The 19,775-nt window shown below is 36.8% G+C and overlaps 1 protein-coding gene across 1 annotated transcript; it reads left to right on the forward strand.

Annotated features, from left to right (window-relative positions):
• The first annotated feature begins 970 nt into the window (after positions 1-970).
• Positions 971-2,701, forward strand: LOC122408527 (putative uncharacterized protein DDB_G0272516). The gene has a single exon (XM_043415321.1). The coding sequence runs from the start codon at positions 971-973 to the stop codon at positions 2,699-2,701; it is 1,731 nt and encodes a 576-aa protein (XP_043271256.1).
• The last annotated feature ends 17,074 nt before the right edge of the window (positions 2,702-19,775 follow it).

Below are 19,775 nucleotides of genomic sequence, written 5' to 3' on the forward strand. Positions count from 1 at the left end.
AGTTTCCGATCTATTCAGGAGGGCCGGGACAGTTCGATTCCGTTCTGTCTCAAGATTCCTGGTAGATTTCCTATCCTTTTTCTATCCAAGAGGGCCGTGGCCGTTCGATTTCGTTCGGTCACAAGATTCTTGGGTAGAACTCCTACCTTTCCACGCCAGAGGGGCCGGGACAGTTCGGGTTCGTTCTGTCTCAAGATCTCTGGGTGGATTCTTTTCCATCAATGAGTTATTGTTTTTTGAGTGGTGATCTAATTCAGTAGAAATCATTAAAATCAAACAAATTTTCTTTATTCTCATAACGAGACAATTGCGAGTCATTTATTATTTTGAGCCAATTAAATTATTTCAAAAAGCGAAATCACTCACTAAAAATCATTATTTGAATTATATCGAGTCAAAAGAGTGAGATCAGCAAGAAATCCACTCGAACAATCAATTTGTATTGTATAGAGTCAAAAAGTGAGTCTCTAAGAATCATAGCTCAATTGTTCAATTCCTAATAGCGTTGGCAAAATAAATCAGAAATTAATTATTACGAGCGAGACTATTAGTGCGAGCGTAAATTCACTGTCGAGATTATTATTGTTATCATTGCGAAAAGTATTAGAAATTTGACATTAAATATTTGCGAAAATTGTCACAAAGAAAAATACCGGAAATAAAATTTTTCATGCAATTAAAATAAAGCTAAAAACACGATTTCAAATAAAAAGCCTTTATTTTTGTAATTTGGTACAAAACGATTTAAAATTGAATAAAGCATTTGTCATTTCAATCTAATTTCATTTTACTTTTGTTTTTCTTTCATGCCCGCTCTTCTTTATTATCGAATTGCTCGAATCTTGGCGTGACGGTGTGCACAAGCATAAACGTACCGTTACAACTATTGGCGCCCGAACAGGGACGGGCATTGCATAGGAAAAACAAGGGTTAGTAAATTCAGTAAATGAAAATTATTCGAAATCTCAAAATGGCTGATAATAAAGAACAAATTGATAGCGCCACTGGCGATTCGGGATTTCAAAATCCAGAGCATGAAATTCAATCAAACGATTTCACGACCACGTTGCCCGGTGCGGGGGATATTTTCAATGAATCTAGAGCTAACTTTGGGGAAGATTTTGAAAATAAAATTGATGAAAATAAAGAAGAAAGATTAGAGGAATTTGGCACGCCGAAATCCGATCGGGTTAAAATCAACACTGTAGAAGTAAACAATCAGTTGCTAATTAATTTAATAGAATCAATCCAAGAGATGAAATCCCAGATGCAGTGCATGGCGAACGAAGTCGCGAAAAATAACCAGGCGTATCATGAATTAAAAACAGAGTTTTCAAGTAGATTAACGGTGATGGAAGCTAAAATTGCTAGTGACGTACACAAAATGTACGATCCAATCAAACGCCATGTTACGGGTCTCACTAGAATCGTGCAAGAGAACGAGGCCAAAAGTGCCGTTGTAGAAGTAAACGTTGCTCAAATCCAACTCGACGTGAGTGCAATTAAAAAAAGGGTCGAAAATCTGGAAAATACGGACAAATTACGCAGTCCAAATACCGAGAGCACCCGGATTCATCCACGATTGACGGACATCCCGGAAGAAAACGAAGATGAAGAATCAGATGACGATGAGGAGCAACAACAACAGAGGCAAACGTTCCGGAACGAGATGACATCGACCAACAAAATTAAAATCAAGCCTCCAACATTCGATGGATCGAGCAATAAACGACCGATTAAATTCATAAAAGAATTTCGACATTATTGCGAGGTGACGAACCCAACGTTCACCGAAATGAAGTACTTACTCAGCCAATCACTTGAGAAAGCCGCCAAGGAATGGTGGGAACTGGTCGAGGACCAGGTTAATAGTTTTGAAGACGTCGAAAAACGATTTACAAATCGATTTTGGAGTCACGACGTGCAACGAAGAGTGCGTAAAGACCTGGAATTCGGGAAATATCCTGAAAAGCCAGGCAAATTAACAAAAGTGGAATATGCAACTCGGACGTTCGGAGCGGCCCGTGATTTGATTCCGCCACCGAGCGATCCGGACATTGTTGCATCCCTTTCGCAGCACTTTACCGAGGAGATAAGAGCGACAATCATAAGTCGTGGGTTCGAAACCCTCGAGCAGCTGATCGAGTTCCTGGAGAAACTCGATCAAAGTGGGCCTGTAAATACAGGAAATGAGGAAGGAAAACCTCAAAATCAAAAACCAAACAGCAATGACAAAAATGAGCAACGGCCATTTAAAATGCCTCCGCCAAACAACTGGAACAACAATGGTTACCAGAACAATAACAATCGCGGAAATCAAAACTGGCAAAATAATCGCCAGAATTGGAATCAGAACAATGGAGGATTCCAAAATAACCGAGGTTACCAAAACACTAACGGTTATAATCAACAAAATCGCAATTTCAATTATCAACAGAATTACGGAAATCAACGGCCGAATAACGGAAGTTTCAATCGGAGCCAACAAAATGGAAGACAAAACGGAAACAATCGCCCAAACAACAGTCCTCAGCCAAATCAGAATCAAAATTGGGGATCGTCGAACCAAAATCGGGGACCACCTCAAAACAACGGGGGATATCGGCCACCTGCGAATAATAATACGCAGCAACCACCGATTCAAACGATTGAGGCGCAAAAAGAACCTCAACCATCAACATCGAAAGCGGGAAACGCGTAGGCGTTGTACCCGCAATAAACAAAAACGATAATCGAGAAAACAAAAATGATATAAAAGTGCGTGGTACAACGGAGAACAATAATGAAAATCAAAGGAATAAAATTAAAAATTACCCGTACGATGCATTAAAAATGGACCTCAACAGTGAAAATCAAATTCCGATCAATACAATTTTTACGGATACTAGAGAATTTTTGATGGGAGAAGAGATCAACGGAGAAGCAGTCCCGATTATTGAATGTCCTGAAATTTACGCAAAAATTGAAGGCATTCAGGTGACAGCTCTCGTTGACTCGGGATCCAAGGTGACTACGATTTCGGAAGAATTCTATCTCGAAAATAAAGAAATTTTGAAAAATTGTCCTCTTTTACCTGTGACGGGAGTCACGGTGAAAGGTGCTATTAAAGGCAAATTGACGAAAATTAAACATCAAATAATGGCTGTAACGGAAATTGGCAAAATAAAAACATTCATAAAATTTTTGATTATCCCTGGCTTAATAAGAGATGTATTGTTGGGAGTAGATTCACTCCAACCTTTGAAAAGTTTAATTGATTTGGGAGAGATGAGTCTCCATGTAAAATATAATGATATAACTGAAATCATTCCCACAGTGGGATCTTTCGAAAAAGAAAAAATGGAGGAAAATTTGGAAACAGTTTTGATTGAAGAAGGAGCAGTAATTGATAATGATGAAGTTGAAGTTAGAAAGGGAGAAAATGAAGTTAATGTTTTGGGAGGAATAAAAAAAATTGAAAAAGTTATTGAAGTGGGAGAAAGTGTTATTGAAGTGGGAGAAAAAGTTAATGATGAAGTTATTGAAAAAGAGATAATCAAAACTGTTCCAATTGAAAAGAGAAATAATGAATTAAGGGGAGAATCAAATGATAAAATCAAAAGTCGAATGGAAACTATTAAGCCAGTGCCAAGATTAGAAACAACAAAGATTATTAGTGAAAAAAATGTTCAGCCAATACAAAATTTGATTTTTAATGATAATGATCAAATTACAATTGAAGAGATAGAAGAAATCGTAGATCAAACCGGTCTCCCTGAAAATCAAAAAGAAATTCATAAACAGGTGCTTTGGAATAGACGAAATGTCTTTCGCAAGGACACTGGTAGAATTTCCGTTTATGAGCATCAATTGAATATTACGACGGATAAACCGATCGTTGCTCATGCATATGAGGTACCATTAATGCATCGTGAAAAAGTTGATAAAGAGATTGAAAAATTATTGAATTATGGAATTATTCAGAGATCCAGTAGTCCATGGATCAATCCAATTATCCCAGTTATTAAAAAAGATGGTTCAGTTAGATTATGTCTTGATGCGAGAAAATTGAATCAAGTTATGGAAGACGATCATGAATCAGTTCCAAATATCGAAGAAGTCTTTCAAAAATGTCATTCCGCGAAAGTAATGACAACACTCGATTTAACTAACAGTTTTTGGCAAATACCATTACATCCAGATTCTATGAAGTTTACGGCATTTCGATATCGCGGTAAAGTTTACGAGTTCACAGTAACCCCATTCGGTTTAAAAACAAGCACTGCTGCTTTGTTAAGAGGTTTAGATATTGTTCTTCATGGTCTCGGTGACCACGTAATCAATTTTGTAGACGATTTGCTTTGTATTTCAACTAGTTTCGAAGAACACATGCAGCATTTAGATGAATTGCTTGAACGATTAGAGAGTCATGGGATGACAATTAAATTAAAGAAAGCTAAATTTTTCAGAAAGGAAGTAGAGTTTTTGGGGCATATTTTGACAACCGAGGGTATTAAACCACAACCTGAAAAAATTCAAGCCATTCATGACTTTCCAGCTCCAAGAAATTTGAAACAATTAAGGGGTTTTCTGGGTCTGATAAACTATTACACGAAATTTACTAGAAATCATGCCGAGGAAACAATTCCTCTATTAAAATTGTTGAAAAAGGAAACTAAATGGCATTGGGGTGAGAACGAAAAAATTGCTTTCCAAAGAGTTAAAGATTTGTTCGTAAATAACGTGCTATTAAAACATCCTGATCCGAAAAAAGAGTACATTTTGCAGACAGACGCGAGTAATTATGCTTTGGGGGGCACTCTAGCTCAGTACGATGAAAATAATGATTTAGGGGTAATAATGTTCGCGAGTAGAACTCTTAAAGGGCCAGAGTTGGCTTACACCACTACAGAAAAAGAATTGCTTGCTATCGTGTGGTCTTTGAAAAAATTGAGAACGTATTTATTGGGAGCTAAAATTCGAGTCATAACCGATCATCAAGCTATAACTTTCTTGAAAAATAGTCAATTGCTGAGTGAAAGATTAACTAGATGGATCCTAGCAATCCAGGATTACAACATCAATTTTGAATATTGTCCTGGAGCTAGAAACGTTGTTGCAGACGTTTTGAGTCGTTTAAATCCACCTGATACGGGGGGCAGAAAAGGCAGGGAATTAATTATTAATACAATGCTAGCTACAAAACCATCAAGAGAATTAGAATCCATGATCAAAAACATTGCAGATTGGCAAACGAGAGATAATAAAATTCGGGAAATTAAAGAAAGGGTTGAAAATGAAGAAAACGATAAATTTCAAATCAAAAATAACATTTTATTCAAGACAATCAATCCGAATTCTTGTAAAGTCGTAATTCCAAAAGAGATTTTCCAGCGCTTAGTATCTGAAACACACGAAATGTACGGTCATATTGGGGCTAAAAAAGTATGGAAAATAATTAGCGAAGATTTTACTTACCCAAGAATGTACCATTCAGTCAGACAAATTCTCTCTTTTTGTGACTCTTGTCAAAGGAACAAAGTTCCGAATCAGCATTCGTATGCCGCACAGCAAAATATCATTCCAGAAGGACCTGGAGATATTGTGTCAATCGATTTTTTCGGTCCTTTGCCAGCCTCTCAGGGCGGAATGAAACACATTCTTGTTACAATCGATGCCTTTTCCAAATTTGTAGTTTTATATCCATTAAAAACCGCAACTGCTCCAGCGACAATAAACAAAATTTTTAATCATTACATTCCAGAGTACGGCAAACCAAGAAAATTACAATTTGACCACGGTACTCAATTCACATCGCGATTATGGCTCAGTAAATTAGCAAGTGAGGGTATTCAACCTGTTTTCTCGTCAATCAGACATCCTCAGGGGAATATCGTGGAAAGAGTAAATCGCGAAATCGGTAGATTCTTTAGAACATTCTTAACAGACAAACACACCGATTGGGTAAAATGGGTCAAAGTAATAGAAGACTGTATGAACGAAACGTATCATGAGACAACGGAAATGACTCCACTTGAAATTCAGAAAAATCAAAAACCTCAAAGAATCTGGAAAAATTGGTTAAAAATCGATAAAAACGAAAATTTAGATAATGAACAAGAAATTGATGCCAGATTAATGCTTGCAAGAAGTCGAATAGAAAGAAAAGGCCGAAAAAGAGCCGAAAAATTTGATCAAAAACATAAATTGATTCAATTTCAGGTAGGAGATTTAGTTCTCGCAAAAGCGTGCAACGTCAGCGACCCATTAAATAAAAAAATGGCGAAATTTTTCTCGATTTACGAGGGGCCGTATAGAATCAAAAAACAGATAGCAGCCGCGACTTATATTTTAGAAAATCCCGAAAACGGTATTGAAAGAGGCATGTACCATGCCGCAAATTTAAAAAAATACAAAAATGAAGTCGAAAACGACAACAACAATCAGGATTTGGGAGATTAATGAAAACGAGTAAACTACCTTTTATTTACAAAAGAATAACAAACAAATTCGATAAAAAGTAAAAATTTTTATTATCAAATAATAATTAATTCAATAGAATCGAAATTACGATTATCTCTTACATTGCTATTTTGAGCTCATATCGCTATCAATTTTATAGAAAACACGAAAATCACAAAAAAAAATTATAAAGTCGAAAACGAAAGAAAAAATAAATATAGTTATAAGTCATGAAACTGAATTGACGAGACAGTGAAAAATTACTAAAAAGATTTTGTTCAAATTACTCCAAATAGTTTGGGAATAGTATAAGACATTTAATGACATTAATTATTTAATTTGGGAAAAAGATTTTTCAAGAGAAAAATCGAAAAAACAGTCAAAATAATCATAATAGCAAAATTCACTTTGTTGCACAAATTTTACGAGAAAACAATAAGGAAGAATCAATCTCATGAGGAAAATCCGAGAAGTCTATTAAAAGCTTCAAAAGTCAAAAATCTGACAGAAAATCATCCTATTTTTACGTTTATTTACTGAAAACATGCATAATTATAGTCAAAACATTCAATTCTATCAAAAGAAACATTTATTTAATCAAAAATATCGCTCAAAACAATAAAAAAATGAAAATTATTTCATCGGGCCAAAATATCACTAAATGTAGTTCCTGTGTCCGCCACTGTCGCTCGTGTCGACTAGCGAATCCTTTATTCACATGCGAGTCTACCTATCTAGGGAAAATTTGTATACCCTTTCAAAAAAATTTCGAACGAAGCGTTTTTTTTCAAGCGGGAGCGATTTTTCAGACCAATAAAACGGAAAATAAAGGAAAAAAGGTAATGGTCTGCCGTAAAAAGTTATAAAAAATGTTTAATTAGATGTTTAGAACTGATTTCAATAAAAATTACACTGTTTACTAGCAAAATATGGAGGTTTCGACGCAAACGGTAAATGTGTACGGAAAAGTACATTTTTCGATGCAAACCGGGGAAAAAGGCGAATGGGAGGAATCAAAAGAGTTGATCAAAATAAAGGAGGTTGAGCCATTCAATATAACAAAAAAAATATCACAAGAGATAAAAAGGGCCAAACAATCAACAGGAACACAGACGGTGAGGGCTAAGAACAAAGCTACTCAAGTTTTTATGTGGCGTCTCATTCCCGTCGACATTGACGTAAGCCGAGAATCGAATCGGCAACGGCTCGAACAATTTGTTCGAAAATTTAAAATAGAACAAATTCCTCAGGAACTTGTAGTTCCTGAAATTTTGTCGCCAATTCACGACCCACAAAGAGATGCCGAATTCAAACTCCCGATGTCAGCGGAGGAGTGGATACGAAAAAAGAGAGAGGATGAAAAACAAGAACGAGAAAGGTACAGGAGAGAAGTAGAGAGAAACGGAAAGCAATGGACGGACTGGAAAATAGGAGAATTTTACTGGGAGGACGAAGGGAAGGAAAACGAGAAGTTTAACAACAATGCGGACGAACGACGAAAAAGAAGAAGGGAAGAAAGCAATGAGGAGAATGTCGAGAGGAAGAAAAAAAGCATCAAGAAAATTAAGAAAGAAGCAAACGTAGAGACCATCGGAAAAAACGAAAACATCGAGACAAAGAAAGAAGGAAGAGACATTGAGAGAGAAACGAGAGAAGCAGAAGTAAAAACACGACAAGAAGAAAACATCGAAGAGAAGAAATACGAGAACATCCAAGAAAAAAGGAGAGAAAAGAGCATAGAGAAAGGAAAACAAGAGGATGATTCGAAAAAGAAAGAAAGTCAGGGTGAAAGAAAAGGACATAAGATTGCAGAAACAGATTTAATAACGCTGGAAGGAAAAAGATGGCTGAATGATGAAGTGATTAATAGATATTTGGAGCTCATCGTGGAGAAATATGAAAAAACGTTCGCTTTCGGCACTTTCTTCTTCACGCGATTGATATCGGGGGGATTTCCGGCGGTTAAAAGATGGACGAAGAAATTTAATATTTTTCATTTTGACCACGTCCTAATTCCTTTGCATTTGGGAGCGCACTGGTGCCTAGCAACAATTGATTTCAAAAATAAAAAAATCAAATATTTTGATAGTTTGCTAGGCGATAATAAAGAGTACCCCACGCTCATTTTTGAGTATTTAATCAGGGAGGCGGCCAATAAAAAACAAACCTCTTTTCATTCGAGTGAATGGTCGATTGTCATAAAAAAGGACATTCCTAGACAAACGAATAATTATGATTGTGGGGTATTTGTTTGCTGTTTTGCCGAATGTGAGGCTGCAGGGCGTGGGATCGACTTCGATCAAGGAAACATGGCGTCAAAGCGTGAAATAATAAAAAAAAGTTTAATTCAAGGCCAAATAGAATAAGGATTTCGAGTAATTTTTTTTTTTTTTTTGAAAATTGTTTTTATTTATTTTTGTTACAAAATTTATTATTGTTATTCTAATAACTAAGTTTATTATCATTATTGTGAATCAAACAAAAATCATTGTTTCAAATTAAAATAAACAAACAAACATTGTTGAAAACTAAACAAACAATTGAATAAATTTTCTATTTTCTGTTACCAACGAAATTTCCGGTGTTTTTCTTTATTTCTGCGCAACCTGAAAAAGGATTATTATTATTACTATTATTATAAATTATGATAAAACGAAATATAAAAAGCGATACTTACCTGAAATTTCCACCTGTACTTGAAAAACAAATTTTATTTTAAGAGAAATGAAAAAGGGAAAAATTATACTTACCTCGCTACCTGAAAGAACAAAAAGAAAAGAAAAAATATAAAGGGAAACATTTAAGGGGAAAATAAGAGGGCAGCAGTTGTAAAAAGTAGTAGGGATAGAAAAATGTAATTTCCCTTTCCCCAAACCACCAACTCGACTCATCACGGGCCACCAGAGGGCAGCACCACCGAGCGAGGAGTGGGGGAAGCCAGAGCGGTATAAAAGCAGCCGAGCGGAGCAGCGTTTCTTCAGTCCACATCGAGACGAGCTACAAGCAACACCTCGAGTCGAACCTTCTATCAGCTCACACCCAATTGCCCAAACCATCTCAAAATGAGAATCGAACAAGTCATTCCGGGAGTTCCAACACCTTCTCCATGGCCAGCGACTTGGGAGGGCGTTCATGACGTCAAAATCTTGGAATTTCTTAATCCAACCAACTTTTCGTATACAACTCCTTCAAAATTTGAAGAGCTGCGTATTTTCGAAGAAAAATTATTCATCGAACTCACAAATGGAAGACACGATCAAAGGGTGTCTCTAAAAACAGATCGAATGTACGCTGTTATAAATGGTGACCGTGCCTGTCGTGGGAGATTGACCAACGTCGAGGATGAAGAAGCTACCTTGATGCTAATTGACCGAGGGATGACGCTCATGCATCCCGTTGATGAACTTCATAATTTACCATATCAATTTGCCAGCGTGCCACCTTTCTGTACAAAGGCATACATCACCAACATTAAACCGTACATTGGGGATCGATGGGATATGGTTTGCAGCCTTCACTATCAACGAAAGCTAGTCAATCAAAGGGCAAAAGTCAACATCCTCAGGGATCATCCAACCCTAGATGGACATGAGGTCGATCTTTTTATCACTCCACACTACGTCAACCTGCGGGAAAGCCTCATTCAGCGTGGATATGCTACAGAAGGCGAATATGCATTTTCGCTTCGAGATGACATCAAATGTGCAACACCAGAAGAAATACAAAGACTGGTAAATGGAGAGCAACGGCAGGAACCTTTCGATCCAATCGAGGCTGAGCTGAGGCAATTAGAACATCTGCAATTTATGGACTTGGAGGAAGAGCAGGAGAGAGAGGTCGATTTTTGGAGCGACTAATCACCATCGAGAACTCCGCTGAAAATCAACATCGCTGTCATCTTGAGCCAAGCTGAAAAAACATCAAGATCCTCGAGAAACCTGCAAATCATCTTCATCATCTTCAGAAGATCATCGCCCTGTCCTCCCACTATCCCAAATCAAATTTCATTTTTTTTATTATTTTCTGTTGAGAACAAAAATCAATTTAGAGTCTCAAAATTTCTTTTTGTTCTGGGGGGCGTTGAAGCGAAATACACTATTAGAAAACGTTATTTTATTTTTTATTTGTCGACATGGCACGCACGAGTGTTTACACCGGCGGCCATGATGAAAAACTGTCACTTCGCGAAGCGGCGCTCGGGAAGTGAGGCGCTCAGCGCTGCCAACTTAATTTCGTTCCACCAAAATTCCCTAGATTCATGAAATTCTTTATTTTATTAAATATTAATTAAATAATCTTTTTCTTATTAAAAATAATGATGCGAACTATTAAAGAAACATATTTTGAATAAATGGGTGTAAATTTCAGGTCAAAATTACTCAAATTTTTAAGAAAACTTTTCTTTGGAAGATCGAGCGTGCACAGTGCGCATGCGCGATGACCTACTTTCCACAGCCACATGCAAGAACGTAACTTTGAACGAATAATGAAATAAAATTAAATAAAAAGGTTCTTGTGGATAAAATCAATTGAAAATAAAACAGAACAATAGAGAAAAGTCTTAAAATTGATCAAAAAACTGTTTTATTGAATTATATCGAATTCTTGCACATGCGCATTGTGACGGCAGCTCAACTCAGCGAATCAGAGCCCGCGTGGTGAGTCCCAGAACCAATCACAGAATTTAGAGTTAGTCGCGCAGCGAATCACAAGAAGGGACAAAGTCCAAGCGAATTATTATTATTATTTCCTTTGTTCGGGAGAGTATAAAAACCCGAGCGCAGAAGCTCCAGTGGAGAGTCTCGTCTCGAATCTCGCCACGCTAAGAGCCAGTCACGTCTCGAATCCCTGAGAGCTCGACTCGCATGCCAAAACAAAAAGCCAGTCTTGCCTCCGGATCTCGCCGCGTGAACTCGCCATAAAATCGAGAATAAAGAAACATAGAATTTTCACTCATTTCAAAAATAGCTCTAAAAACAAAGAGCAAAATAACATCGCTATTATCCCACTCAGAATTCAAACAGAATAACACCTTTCCTCTCTCACGCTAAGAGGGCCGGGTTCATTCGATTTCGTTTGAACTCAAGATTCTTAGGTGAGAGTTTCCGATCTATTCAGGAGGGCCGGGACAGTTCGATTCCGTTCTGTCTCAAGATTCCTGGTAGATTTCCTATCCTTTTTCTATCCAAGAGGGCCGTGGCCGTTCGATTTCGTTCGGTCACAAGATTCTTGGGTAGAACTCCTACCTTTCCACGCCAGAGGGGCCGGGACAGTTCGGGTTCGTTCTGTCTCAAGATCTCTGGGTGGATTCTTTTCCATCAATGAGTTATTGTTTTTTGAGTGGTGATCTAATTCAGTAGAAATCATTAAAATCAAACAAATTTTCTTTATTCTCATAACGAGACAATTGCGAGTCATTTATTATTTTGAGCCAATTAAATTATTTCAAAAAGCGAAATCACTCACTAAAAATCATTATTTGAATTATATCGAGTCAAAAGAGTGAGATCAGCAAGAAATCCACTCGAACAATCAATTTGTATTGTATAGAGTCAAAAAGTGAGTCTCTAAGAATCATAGCTCAATTGTTCAATTCCTAATAGCGTTGGCAAAATAAATCAGAAATTAATTATTACGAGCGAGACTATTAGTGCGAGCGTAAATTCACTGTCGAGATTATTATTGTTATCATTGCGAAAAGTATTAGAAATTTGACATTAAATATTTGCGAAAATTGTCACAAAGAAAAATACCGGAAATAAAATTTTTCATGCAATTAAAATAAAGCTAAAAACACGATTTCAAATAAAAAGCCTTTATTTTTGTAATTTGGTACAAAACGATTTAAAATTGAATAAAGCATTTGTCATTTCAATCTAATTTCATTTTACTTTTGTTTTTCTTTCATGCCCGCTCTTCTTTATTATCGAATTGCTCGAATCTTGGCGTGACGGTGTGCACAAGCATAAACGTACCGTTACAATATATATATATTAGTCTAACCGAAAATTTCGAAGTAACCGAAAATTTTCAAATTTATTTAACGCACAAAACGTGAACTAAAATTTTCACTCGAGTCCCAATTCTGAATTGTTGTAATATAAATAGATTTTTGTCAGGTTAGTGGTTTTTATTCTTCCGAACGACAGGGCTCGTGGAGGTGAAAGGGAAAAATGGAGACTGTTCACATTTTGTCTTTAACTTCTTTATTGTTTTGTTTGGGGCACGGTTGTAGCTTCACAATTCCTTTACTATACGGATGGACGGTACCGATCGTATGCAGATTGGCCGCACGCTTTTAATAAATATATTTCGCGGTCGTACTAATTACTTCAAAATTCGACGGGACTGTCGGGCGACGACCCGGTCTCATTCTCGTCCCTCGTCATACTGCCTCTTAGGCTTATTTGCCTCGTTCTTCTCCCCTTTCTCGAGGTGTGAACACACCCATCCCCACTGATCAGTGGTCGAAACTAAATGCTAACAGGTATGATCTCGATTCGCACATCGGAAAGCGATTCAGAACGAAATGTCAGTGAATCTTGTTAATTTGTGTCGATTCACACAAAAGTGTATCGGTGATCACCGTTCTTCATGTTTATGAACGTTCGGAAACGACATCATTCGATTGTAAGGTATGATCTCGATTCGCACATCGGAAAGCGATTCAGAACGAAATGTCAGTGAATCTTGTTAATTTGTGTCGATTCACACAAAAGTGTATCGGTGATCACCAATTTTCATGTTTATGAACGTTCGGAAACGACATCACTCGATTGTAAGGTATGATCTCGATTCGCACATCGGAAAGCGATTTAGAACGAAATGTCAGTGAATCTTGTTAATTTGTGTCGATTCACACAAAAGTGTATCGGTGATCACCAATTTTCATGTTCATGAACGTTCGGAAACGACATCATTCGATTGTAAGGTATGATCTCGAATGGCACGTCGGAATCTGATTTTGTTCGAAATGTCAGTGAATCTTCTTGATTTGATGCGATTCTCACAAAAATCTATCGGTGATCACCGTTCTTCATGTTTATGAACGTTCGGAAACGACATCACTCGATTGTAAGTTATGATCTCGGATCGCATGTCGGAAAGCTGTTCAGTTCGAAATGTCAGTGAATCTTGTTAATTTTTATCGATTTACACAAAAGTTTAACGGTGATCACCAATTTTCACGTCTATGATGGTTCGGAAACGACATCACTCGATTGTAAGGTATGATTCGATTCGCACATCGGAAAGCGATTCAGAACGAAATGTCAGTAAATCTTGTTAATTTGTGTCTATTCACACAAAAGTGTATCGGTGATCACCAATTTTCATGTTCATGAACGTTCGGAAACGACATCATTCGATTGTAAGGTATGATCTCGAATAGCACGTCGGAAAGCTGTTCTGTTCGTAATGTCAGTGAATGTTGTTAAATTTTATCGATTCACACAAAAGTGTATCGGTGATCACCAATTTTCACGTTTATGAACGTTCGGAAATGACATCACTCGATTGTAAGTTATGATCTCGGATCGCACGTTGGAAAGCTGTTCTGTTCGAAATGTCAGTGAATGCTGTTAAATTGTATCGATTCACACAAAAGTGTATCGGTGATCACCAATTTTCACGTTTATGAACGTTCGGAAACGACATCACTCGATTGTAAGTTATGATCTCGAATCGCACGTCGGAATCTGATTTTGTTCGAAATGTCAGTGAATCTTCTTGATTTGATGCGATTCTCACAAAAATCTATCGGTGATCACCGTTCTTCATGTTTATGAACGTTCGGAAACGACATCACTCGATTGTAAGTATGATCTCGATTCGCACATCGGAAAGCGATTCAGAACGAAATGTCAGTGAATCTTGTTAATTTCCATCGATTCATACAAAAGTGTATCGGTGAACACCAATTTTCATGTATATGAACGTTCGGAAACGACATCACTCGATTGTAAGGTATGATCTCGATTCGCACATCGGAAAGCGATTCAGATCGAAATGTCAGTGAATCTTGTTAATTTGTGTCGATTCACACAAAAGTGTATCGGTGATCACCAATTTTCATGTTCATGAACGTTCGGAAACGACATCATTCGATTGTAAAGTATGATCTCGAATAGCACGTCGGAAAGCTTTTCTGTTCGTAATGTCAGTGAATGTTGTTAAATTTTATCGATTCACACAAAAGTGTATCGGTGATCACCAATTTTCACGTTTATGAACGTTCGGAAACGACATCACTCGATTGTAATTTATGATCTCGAATCGCACGTCGGAATCTGATTTTGTTCGAAATGTCAGTGAATCTTCTTGATTTGATGCGATTCTCACAAAAATCTATCGGTGATCGCCGTTCTTCATGTTTATGAACGTTCGGAAACGACATCACTCGATTGTAAGTTATGATCTCGGATCGCACGTCGGAAAGCTGTTCAGTTCGAAATGTCAGTGAATCTTGTTAATTTTTATCGATTTACACAAAAGTTTATCGGTGATCACCAATTTTCACGTTTATGATGGTTCGTAAACGACATCACTCGATTGTAAGGTATGATCTCGATTCGCACATCGGAAAGCGATTCAGAACGAAATGTCACTGAATCTTGTTAATTTGTGTCGATTCACATAAAAGTGTATCAGTGATCACCAATTTTCATGTTTATGAACGTTCGGAAATGACATCACTCGATTGTAATTTATGATCTCGAATCGAAATGTCATTGAATATTGTTAATTTGTCATGAATTGAACAACAATTTTATTGGTGATCACCAATCTTCATGTTTATGAACGTTCGGAAACGTTTTCATCGCTCGATTGTCAGTTCAGATCTCAAATGGCCCTTCGGATTGCGATACTAAATGTCTGTAAAATTGTTGATATGTGACGTTTATCGGTGAACGTTTCCAATCTTTCATAAACATGAAAATAGGTAATCAGCGATAATCTTTTGTGTTAATCGTTACAAATCAACAATTTTTTCCGACATTTCTATCAGAATCGCAATCCGAAATGCGATTCGAGACCGGAACTGACAATCGAACGATGTCGTTTCTGAACGTTCACAAATATGAAAATTGGTGATCACAAATAAACTTTTGTGAGAATCGTTACAAATTATCAAGATTCACTTACAATTCGAACAGAATCGGTTTCCGACGTGCGATTCGAGATCATAACTTACAATCGAGTTATGGCGTTTCCGAACGTGCATAAACATGAAAATTGGTGATCACCGATTCACTTTTGTGTGAATCGATAGAAATTAACAAGATTCACTGACATTTCGTTCTGAATCGCTTTCCAATGTGCGAATCGAGACCATAACTTACAATCGAGTGATGTCGTTTCCGAACCATCATAAACGTGAAAATTGGAGATCACCGATACACTTTTGTGTGAATCGATACAATTTAACAACATTCACTGACATTTCGAAAAGAGCAGCTTTCCGACGTGCGATTCGAGATCATAACTTACAATCGAGTTATGTCGTATCCGAACGTGCATAAACATGAAAATTGGTGATCACCGATTCACTTTTGTGTGAATCGATAGAATTTAACAAGATTCACTGACATTTCGTTCTGAATCGCTTTCCGATGTGCGAATCGAGATCATAAATTACAATCGAGTTATGGCGTTTCCGAACGTGCATAAACATGAAAATTGGTGATCACCGATTCACTTTTGTGTGAATCGATAGAAATTAACAAGATTCACTGACATTTCGTTCTGAATCGCTTTCCAATGTGCGAATCGAGACCATAACTTACAATCGAGTGATGTCGTTTCCGAACCATCATAAACGTGAAAATTGGAGATCACCGATACACTTTTGTGTGAATCGATACAATTTAACAACATTCACTGACATTTCGAAAAGGGCAGCTTTCCGACGTGCGATTCGAGATCATAACTTACAATCGAGTTATGTCGTATCCGAACGTGCATAAACATGAAAATTGGTGATCACCGATTCACTTTTGTGTGAATCGATAGAAATTAACAAGATTCACTGACATTTCGTTCTGAATCGCTTTCCGATGTGCGAATCGAGATCATAAATTACAATCGCCTGATGTCGTTTCCGAACGTTCATAAACATGAAAAACGGTGAACACCTACAGACTTTTGCGAGATTCGTAACAAATCGACAAGATTCACTGACATTTCGACCAGCATCGCTTTCCGACGTGCGATTCGAGATAATCGAGTGATGTCGTTTCCGAGCCATCATGAACGTGAAAATTGGAGATCACCGATACACTTTTGTGTGAATCGATACAATTTAACAACATTCACTGACATTTCGAAAAGAGCAGCTTTCCGACGTGCGATTCGAGATCATAACTTACAATCGACTGATGTCGTTTCCGAACGTTCATAAACGTGAAAATTGGAGATCACCGATACACTTTTGTGTGAATCGATACAATTTAACATTATTCACTGACATTTCGAAAAGAGCAGCTTTCCGACGTGCGATTCGAGATCATAACTTACAATCGAGTTATGGCGTTTCCGAACGTGCATAAACATGAAAATTGGTGATCACCGATTCACTTTTGTGTGAATCGATAGAAATTATCAAGATTCACTGACAGTTCGTTCTGAATCGCTTTCCAATGTGCGAATCGAGATCATAACTTACAATCGAGTGATGTCGTTTCCGAACCATCATAAACGTGAAAATTGGAGATCACCGATACACTTTTGTGTGAATCGATACAATTTAACAACATTCACTGACATTTCGAAAAGAGCAGCTTTCCGACGTGCGATTCGAGATCATAACTTACAATCGAGTTATGTCGTATCCGAACGTGCATAAACATGAAAATTGGTGATCACCGATTCACTTCTGTGTGAATCGATAGAAATTAACAAGATTCACTGACATTTCGTTCTGAATCGCTTTCCGATGTGCGAATCGAGATCATAAATTACAATCGAGTGATGTCGATTCCGAACGTTCATAAACTCGAAAATTGGCGATCACCGATACCCTTGTTACGTCCTAGGGTCTCCACCATCGTGTTGGCTGGTATGTATCTGTAACATAAAGAAAATATATTTAAAATTCCCGCTTGAAAAATAAAATTTATTATTCGAAATAATAGTGACCAACATAGAAAGGCAAAAATAACTTTTAAGGAGCGCTATAGTTCAGTAAACGCTATAGTATGTAGACTAGCAAGCCCCGCGCGCAACTGACCTGCCTCACGGAGCCCGAGCGCCCGATGAGTCATCACTCAGCGCTCTCGAAATTTCAATTTTCATTAACTAACAATAATCGACTTAGAGCATTTTTAACAATTGGAACGTGTTTCTTATGAAAAGAGCTTTATTTTGATACCTCACACGGGTACCTTTTAATCATTTTTACCAAATATCAAAAGTTAACAATTTCAAATTTCATTAACTAACAATTTTACAGTTATCTAAATTTTAACGCTACGAGCGTGTTCTAGATCAAAATCCCTTTCAAATGAATACTCGCACGACCATTTTGCAATAATTCTTCTGTGAGTTATCAATTCGCGGAAAAACCGCGAAAAACCGCGAATTACCGCGAATCGCCCAAAAACGTCGAAAATCAAGTTCCAAACGATTAGATTCAATAGCAAAGACCGTAATAAGTAACTTGGGTGCTTTTTACAACTTTTCCGAAACATAAAAATTTAACAATATTTAATTTCATTAATTAACAATTATGTGGATAAATTATCTCTGTTACTCTCAAACGATAGGGAATTCAATGCCCTTTAAAATGATTACAAACTCGACCACTTTACACAAATATTTCGCTGATATATCAATTCGCGGGTTAACCGCGAAAAACCGCGGAAAACCGCGGATCACCCAAAACACATCAAAAACTCAGGAAATCAATGGGATTTCATAGCAAGGCGACATAGGACACAGTTCAAAAGCGATTGACACATTTTTAAGCATATAAACAATAATTGTTAATAAATAAACAAATTTCGTTACAAACAAATTATCTTTATTTTCAATCAAGAAACACAAATATATGTATATGGGGAACAGAAACGCTTATTTCGCTATTTCTATCGAGGTATATGAGTATATAAGGTTTATACATAAGTTAAAGTATATATAGATACGTATGGACATGTATGTACATAGACTCACTAAAACGCTTCTTATATAATGCTTAGGCTACGAAATAAATTCACATAGGTGAATCTCTGGAACACTTATTTACAAAAACTGCAAATGCATTTCCGGTCCGAAAACATATTTTTATACAAATAAAATAACAATAATTCACCCACTCGCAGAGGATAAGTCTCGTATTGATTATTGTCATCAGAAAATCCGCGAGGTGAAACCCGATATCTTCATCCGGCGTGGCGCGACAGTACAGCCTATCAAAAGAATTAATTACGCGAATTCACGCACAAACAAAACTAAATAATTCTTCTTTCCAAACTTACCAAAATTCATACGTCGACACTCGTCAACCCTGACCCTTCACTCGAGTCCTTTTTTATGACCCTTTCTTTCCAATTTTTTCGAGGGTTTTTCCCAGCGAAAAGAAAGGACTCTAGAAAAACTTCTCAAGAGTCTCTTAGGCGAAGTCACGCACGTGCCAGATGTGACAGTCCTCGTCAAAACGCTGTACAAAACTTCCTGGAAAACGCACAGAAAAATAAATTGTTAAATGTTAAACAATAAAAGAAAGCATGTAGAAAACGTACACTTACCGATGAAACTTCGCTGCGCTCCGTCCAAATCGTTGTAAACAACCGTAGAGATCCTGCGAGCAAAATAATATTTATAAAATAACGAAATAATTAATTAAATAAACAATAATTGTACTTACCAAACCCGAAATGTTATCACCGTCGAATCCAGAAGAACCTGAAAATAGAAAATGGCAATCAATCAATAAAACAAACATCGATTCGTAATCAATTAATAAACAACCAATTAATTGTTATAAGAAGATATTAAATATACTTACACACCCGTTGTATCCAGAGAAAACCTAGAAACAACAATGAGATAATAATCTTACAATGAATAGAAAATAAGAATGTAAAATCAATAATTATTTAACTGAAGTTAATTAATTATTGATAAATAAAATATAACGAAAATGTACTTACCTTAAAATTAAGCTGAAAATAAATGTAAAATTAATGATTAATTAAACTGGTTTTAAATAATCAATAATTACGAGTTAAACGAATTTATAAAGTATATAGAAACAGTATATAAGAGTCACGGATACTCACTTTATTTGTGTGCGCCAACCAACACCGAGACGCCCGGCCTCACCGATACTCCAACGG

The sequence above is a fragment of the Venturia canescens genome, chromosome 3 (assembly GCF_019457755.1).
Source record: "Venturia canescens isolate UGA chromosome 3, ASM1945775v1, whole genome shotgun sequence".
Taxonomy (NCBI): Eukaryota; Metazoa; Arthropoda; class Insecta; order Hymenoptera; family Ichneumonidae; genus Venturia; species Venturia canescens.